The sequence below is a fragment of the Ipomoea triloba genome, chromosome 15 (genome assembly GCF_003576645.1).
Source record: "Ipomoea triloba cultivar NCNSP0323 chromosome 15, ASM357664v1".
Taxonomy (NCBI): Eukaryota; Viridiplantae; Streptophyta; class Magnoliopsida; order Solanales; family Convolvulaceae; genus Ipomoea; species Ipomoea triloba.
This window is the reverse complement of record NC_044930.1, coordinates 25,785,308-25,792,854: the sequence shown is the minus strand read 5'-3', so window position 1 is coordinate 25,792,854 and position 7,547 is coordinate 25,785,308. Positions and strand designations below refer to the sequence as shown.

Sequence of the window (7,547 nt, the reverse complement as noted above, 5' to 3'; positions counted from 1 at the left end):
ATGATGAGATATGGGATAAGGTCTGAATTATTGATGAGATTTAACTTTTTGAGATATGGGATAAGGTCTGAATTATTGATGATTGATGAGAGATGGGATAAGGTCTGAATTATTGATGGGATTTAACTGTTCTTTTTGTCTTTTAAAAGGAAACTGTTCATTTTTTTTTAGACACCCATAATGGAATGGAATGAAATACTTTTAAATCAAAGTGTAATATTTAAGATTAAATAGTTACTCATGAGAAAAAATCAAAGGGTAAATTAATTATGGATAAATTGTTTTTTTTTTGAAAACATGGATAAATTGTTTAATTGTTACTTATGAGAGAAACAAGGAAAAATTGTAATTTGTGCTCCTCCATAATATGCTAATTATCAATGTCATCCCTGAATTATTAGTGGTGTAAATATTGCCCCTCAGTTTTCAAAAACGGTACATATATTGCCCCTCCCGTGGTGTAAATATTGCCCCTCCTTCGTTACGGGAGGGGCAATATATGTACCGTTTTTTAAAATTGAGCGACAACATTTACATCACTAATAATTCAGGGTAACATTGATAATTGACATACTATAGAGAGGCAAAAATTACAATTTTCCCAGAGAAACAATATATACTTATGACATAAAATGTGATATTTTTGATAATATATATATATATATATATATATATATATATATAGAAAGAGAGAGAGAGTCCCCATCAGATACGGCCAGTCTCCACCGTGCGGCTGTGTGGTCTTATTTGCACCATTAGATCCCATGATCTAAGTCTTCATATTAATCCAAACAATATAGGCGCTGATCTTTAACTACGCGAACTGGAAGGATAATGTTGACAATTCACTACAATTTCAAAACCAGATCAGATCAGACGATGACGAAGACTTGAAGTCGACGAGCACTGAGCAACAAACACGAGACGAGCGTAGAAGGGATTCCATCACCAGCAACGAGCGCTCCGTTCAGAACAAAACGCATAGGTCGACTCCAACAGAGATACGAGAATGGAGTAATTCGCAATACTCTGTGCATTATCAACATTAATCTGGTTGATATTTGAGATAATATTGCTGTAATTGGCAATAGTATGTGTATTTGGTGTGTGGTGGTTAAGTGGTGTGTTTTAATCTAAGAACTGGTGCATTTTATAACGTATAATGGTGTGTTTTAATTTTGTTGGTGCATTTGAATTGAGTGGTGTGTTTCGGTATGGTGGGGAATGGTGTGTTGAATTGAGTGGTGTGTTTCGGTATGGTGGGGAATGGTGTGTTGAATTGAGTGGTGTGTTTCGGTATGGTGGGGAATGGTGTGTTCTAATTTGTCAAGTGGTGCATTTTATAACGTAGAATGGTGTGCTTTAATTTTGTTGGTGCATTTGAATTGAGTGGTGTGTTTCGGTATGGTGGGTAATGGTATGTTTTAATTTGTCCAGTGGTGGATTTTATAACGTATAATGGTGTGTTTTAATTTTATTGGTGCATTTGAATTGAGTGGTGTATTTCGGTATGGTGTGGAATGGTGTGTTTTAATTTGTCCAGTGGTGCATTTTATAACGTAGAATGGTGTGTTTTAATATACATGGTGGTGATTTTTACAATAGTAGTTGCATTTGGTGTGTGGTGGTTAAGTGGTGTGTTTTAATCTAAGAATTGGTGCATTTTAGTATGTTGAATGGTGTGCTTTAATAATACGTTTGTTGGTGTTTTCTGTACTCTAAAATTACCTTCCCACTTACAATTACCATAATAAAGTCCCCACTTAAGTTACGCGAATTAAACTTCCTAAATCCTAATATATAACCTCCACCTCAGATCACCTCCATCCAGCGGCATATCTTCGGCCACACGACCGCACCTAATAACACAGCGATTAAAATTCTATATATATATATATATATATATATAGCACTTTTAAATCAAAACATAACATTAAAAAGTTGAAGAATTACTTATGATAAAAATTGTAATACTTATCTGAAAAAAATCGACCTTATCCGTGAAAATGCGTGATAGGAGAATTTACCTTCTTTTATATACTTTATTGCACTTTCAATTAGTTGTAACAACCGCCTTTTGAACGGTAAAATAGTCCTTGGGACAACAAAATTTTTAAAAACATTCAAGTTAATAGTTATTCTCTTGTAATAGTCTGAGTCTTTCAAATAAGGTAATCTGAGTATCTGACCTACAATAAGTACCCAAGTCTAAAAGAAGAGTTTGAGAATTGATCTCAAGTATAAGTACCACTCAAAGGTTAGATAATGCATATGTGCATAGTTTTATGCATTTCCATAACTTGAGAAAGACTTATCTGCAGATTTCCGAATGAGAGAAGTTTATGGAATGAAGCACTCAAGCAATTTGTAGTGTTCCTTTTAAGCCTTAATGAATGTAGATTTCATTGGCACCAAAACGCATTCTAATATGTTGTAAAATTATACTGAATTGAACAGTGGATTATATTATTACAACTTAGCCAATATGGTGTCATTGGAGCAGAAAAACATCAAAACACACACAGATGAAATGTTCATATCAAATGGAAATAAGAAAATACAACATCTTACATTGATGCACTACCTCTGAGCTGCACTTGAAGAATTACAGGAAGAAATCCTCTCTGTTTGTTTTCTCCTGAAAGTGATTAGGCGAATTCCCAACCAAATATATAGACAGTTCACCACCAACTGGACAAGTGGCTATATTTATCAACATTAGCCTGTTCATGAACTCAAGAAAGCAACAGAGAACTTATTCAGCAATGAAGACCTTATAAACTTCAGCCAGGAACCTACAAGCTGAAAGATAAAGTGAAGCTCAAATTCAATTGCAACAGAGCATAATAACCTCTTTGGACAAAGTTACAATAAATGGTGCATTTATCAACTATTGGATTCCTGTTTTAGTCCCTCGACTAGACGACTGTTGGATTTTCCACTTTTGTGGTTATCAACTTCCAAAATTGACTACATTTAATATCTAAGGACTTTGAAAACTGGCCACTTTTAGTCAAAGAAGAACAAAGTTTAGTGCCAGATTTAGTACCTGACTATAGGACTATAAAGTGGCAAATTTTAAAATCTCAGGAAAGAAATCTTTAAATAAAACTAGAAATTAATTGGCAATTTCAAAAGTTAATATCGAGTTCAAGTATAAGTACGTTTCAAAGGTATATACATACCTTGGGTTTCATAAGTTCATATTAAGCCCTAAATTAACAAATTCCTCAGTCACTTTCTTCTTAGAGCTTACAACACTTTCCTCTTCAATTCTTTGAATGCATTCAGAGATTTCGACGCCTTCTTCTTTAGATATTTCCTCACACTTTTTCGAGCTTTCAACCTTTCTTGATCAGAGCTTCGAACACTCAATTCGTTAGAGCTTCCCACACTTTCTTCTTCAGAGCTTTCATTATTTGGCATTTCAACCTTGAAAAGTAATTGAAAATGAGTACAAAAATAAATAATTAAATTAACACATGGAATTAGAAGGCAAAAATCCAATAATAGTTTCAAATAATGATCAAGAAATAGAGAGAAACCTTAATTCCAACTTTACGAACACGAAGTGGACAATCTGCAGTTGCCAAAGAAATCCGATTTGCAGAGGTCACAAGAGAAGAATGACAACATTCTAACACAATTAACTTCAGTGTTCCAATATTTACAAAATTAATTGGAATTTTTTTCAATTCCCAACAATATCTTAAGACTAGGCGCTCCAAAACTGGGAAATGTTTACCACTTGCATTCCAATGTTTGAGATTTGAACGTGAAATAAGAAGTGCCTTTAATTCCCGAAAGCCCTGCTTCGATGGTTTCCACGTTGGGCCACAAAAGGCAAAATCTTTTAGTTTAAGCACCTTAAGGTGCGGCAACTCACCAATTGTGTCCATCTCCTTCCATGGAAGATAAGTATAACGAAGTGTCAACTTCTTAAGGTTTGGTGGAAAGCCTGTTGGAAGACAAAAGCGCTCAACCCTTCCTACTTCAAACTTCAACTTCTCAAGTAGATGTAAATACACAAGGCTGCCTAGATGGCTAGGCGCCAATTGACCTTCAATGTAAATCCCAAGTTCCATTAGGTTTGGAACCATTCTAAAGTTTGGTTTTTCATCGGAGTTAGCAACTTTCAACCAATAAAGAGTTTGTAGATCCTTTTTGACTAAGCAAGGGAGATACTGTGAACATCTCTTGTCAACATGTAAATGCCTCAATTGTGGCAAACCCAAAATATCACATGGCAGTTGCAAAGGACATTTTTCCATCCACGAAGTAACTATGAGAGTTAGCAAATTTTTAAGCTTGAGAAATTGAAGCTCGTAAAGAGAACCAATGGTACTTAAAGACAGGTATCTCAAATGAACCAAATATGTTATTTCACCAGGCATGCCTCGTGACCATTTAACAAATGATAAATCCAATACTCTTAGCAATTTCAAGCATGGGTATACCAACCTGCATTTGGAACGGTATACATCTTTACCAAACCAGAGAATAGAATGGATTTCATCAGGACGGCAATTCACATAACTCGCTTGAGTGATTGGCCAATGACTTGTTTGACAACTTAACCAATGACTAGCTTTTGGAGCATGGTTGTCATTGGTAATGCACAATGTATTCCCATTAATTGCTTCTCTCACACAAACCTCGTGCACTCGATCATGAATGTTACATGATTTAACTTTGCCGTCAATACTTAGCTCATTAATTCGAACTAGATTTCTATTAATGAGATCATGCAAGTAACTCTCTGCCACCTCTTCCAAACTCATATTTTTATGTGGCATTAAAAATCTCTCTGCAACCCATAAATTGATTAATCTCTTAACGGGAATGACATTATCTTCAGGAAACACACCAAAATAATGAAAGCAAGGTTTCAAATGAGGAGGTAAGTAGTTGTAGCTCAATGAAAGTATTTTTGAAATTCTATTTTCATTTTCAACTCCATCCAAACTTTCCTCAACATCTCTCCATATTTGTAGGGACTCTTTTGTTGCGGCTAAAAGTCCGGCAATCACAACAACTCCTAGTGGTAATCCACTGCAACGATAAACAATCCTGTTCGCAATACGAAGTTTGCTCCTCATGTCTCCGTTGTCCACGGGTTGAACCCGGCTTTGCCTAAACACTTTCCTTGAAAGTAATTCCCATAGATTCTCTACACTTTGATATTTCACTTGGTAGGGATTCGTACTTAAGTATTCAGACACCTCTTTGAACCGAGTAGTTACTAAGATTCGGCTTCCATTAAAATTCTCTGGAAAATGTCCTTTCATGGCATCCCATGCAGCAGTGGTCCATATGTCATCCAGGAAAATTAAATACTTCTTGCCCATCAAACTTGTGCATAATTGCTCAGCTATTTGAGCATGGTCCAGGGTGTAGATTTCACTTGTTATTGGTGAAATACAACGTAATAGACCAATGAGAATCTCTTTGAGGTTAGGAAACTGAGTCAAAACAACCCACGCTCGAATGTGAAAGCTAGCAATAGTAGTTGAATGTCCATAGACTCTTTTGGCTAATGTAGTTTTTCCTATGCCTCCTTCCCCAACGAGTGGGATAACTTGTAGTTTCAGCACAGGATTTTCAACATATTTCCGAAACTTGTGAATGTTACTATTCCTCAAAATGGTGAAAACTGATCTCATAAAGTGTAAATAACAGAGGCGGTTAACTATTGTCTCTATTTCAGTGTGGAATCCTACAATTACTTCATTCTCGGGCTCTAAAGCACTTTGGTAGGTATCCCAAACTTCGTCATCAGGGTCTAAATCAGTTTCTTTTTTTATCTTCAGCATCAATTCTTCAACTTCCTCAATTTTTCTTACTATTACTCTCAAGGTCACAAGAAGATGCTCGCATTTATTAGCTTTCGAATAGATTGGTCCCAGTTTCGATCTTATTTCATACTCGTCATATATTCTAACAACTTCATCTTCAAGGTCGCAATACTGCCGCATTATCGTCTCATACTCGATATTTAGCTCCTCCTCCAAAAATGCTTGCAGAATGCAGAGCTTGGCAGACAGTAACTCGATGGTTTCGAGCAGCGACACCATCATTATTCCTCCAGCATGATGTTTGGGCTTCATAAGGTCTTGCTCTGCAGCTTCTACTATTTTGATTAGAGTGGTTACAGCATCTAAAGCCTGCATTCTGATCTATTGAACTTCAATTCTCTAAAGTGTTTCTGGAACTCCATCATCATATACGAGTTATGAATTAGTCTTGATCAATTATAGGGAAATTATCATACAATGCAAATGAGACATTATGAATTTGATGATCTAATAAATATGTAGCAGCAACCTTTCAAAAAAAAATATATGTAGCAGCAAAAGATAAAGGGCTTGTTTGGTAAATGACTGTTAGCTGATTGGGTTAGAAGATATGATTAGTTGATAACATTAGCTGATTGTAGAAAGTTATTTGGTAAATTAGTTGTTAGCTGATAGCTGTTTGGTTTAATTTCTATTCTCAAAAAGCTAATTGAAAAGGTGGCTTTGAGTAGCCTTTTGAATTTTAGTATTTTGGAGTTACAAAAACCTTATTAACCAAACAACTAATATTTTGATCAAATAAATCAAAATTGGCGGATAGGCTGATTATTTACCAAACAGGGCAAAAGGAATTGAGAGGGCAAAACATAATGCTAAACTATATATATATATATATATATATATATATAGACACTAGAGATCAAATGCGAAAGAGATCTCCATGTAAAACATATGGAATAATCACAACCCAGAACAAAGATGAACTAAAAAAATTGCGGTGGCAATATGGTAATTTTGCGTATGGTTGAAAGCTTAAGGTGCGTAATTGTAAAGCTTAAGGTGCGTTATTTTAACACTTCTTGTTTCAATTTTTACACTTAAGGTACATAAGTTCTACATATAAGGTGCGTCATTTTAACACTTAAGGTGCGCCATTTTAACACTTAATGCATAATTTTAACACTTAATATAACAAGTGTCAGTTCTACACTTAATATGAATAAGTTTTGCATTTAAGATCCATTATTTTAACACTTAATGTGCGCCATTTTAACACTTAATGCGCGTCAATTTATCGTTTAAGGTGCATCATTTTAATACTTAAAGTGCGACATTTTAACACTTAAGGTGCGCCAATTCAACACTTATAGGGCGTTTCGTTGGAGGGAATTATAATTTCTTTCCCACTTAATTCCCACCTAATTCCAAATGCAACTAAATTCGTTCGTTTGGTTGAAGGAAATTGCAATTCTCTCATTTTCATGGAATTAGAATCCCATGGCCCCCATGGGATTTTAATTCCATGGATTTTATGAAGGAAAAAATACAATGATGAGACAAAATTACCCCTCCCTTTTTTAACCTTAAATTGATGCATGACATTCACTTCTAAATTATAGTATGTATTATTTTTCGATTTCTCGTTATGTATGCTCATTTAAATCTTTATATCCAATAACTATTCAAAATTTGCATTCTTTATATGCATTGTTTAATTATATACAGCAACTTTCATGTATGTTCCTTTGAATT

The 7,547-nt window shown here is 34.9% G+C and overlaps 2 protein-coding genes across 2 annotated transcripts; both read right to left on the bottom strand.

The window, feature by feature from the left end:
* Positions 1-3,149: 3,149 nt before the first annotated feature.
* LOC116007365 lies at positions 3,150-3,928 on the bottom strand. The gene is made up of 2 exons (XM_031248029.1): positions 3,546-3,928; positions 3,150-3,432 (listed from the first exon to the last, which is right to left on the bottom strand). Exons 1-2 carry the CDS (start codon positions 3,897-3,899, stop codon positions 3,253-3,255), a joined length of 534 nt encoding a protein of 177 aa, XP_031103889.1. The 5' UTR covers positions 3,900-3,928; the 3' UTR covers positions 3,150-3,252.
* An 11-nt stretch (positions 3,929-3,939) lies between these two features.
* On the bottom strand, positions 3,940-6,170 carry LOC116005942 (putative late blight resistance protein homolog R1C-3). Its single transcript, XM_031246176.1, has 2 exons — positions 4,000-6,170; positions 3,940-3,958 (listed from the first exon to the last, which is right to left on the bottom strand). Exons 1-2 carry the CDS (start codon positions 6,168-6,170, stop codon positions 3,940-3,942), a joined length of 2,190 nt encoding a protein of 729 aa, XP_031102036.1.
* Between the last annotated feature and the right edge of the window lie 1,377 nt (positions 6,171-7,547).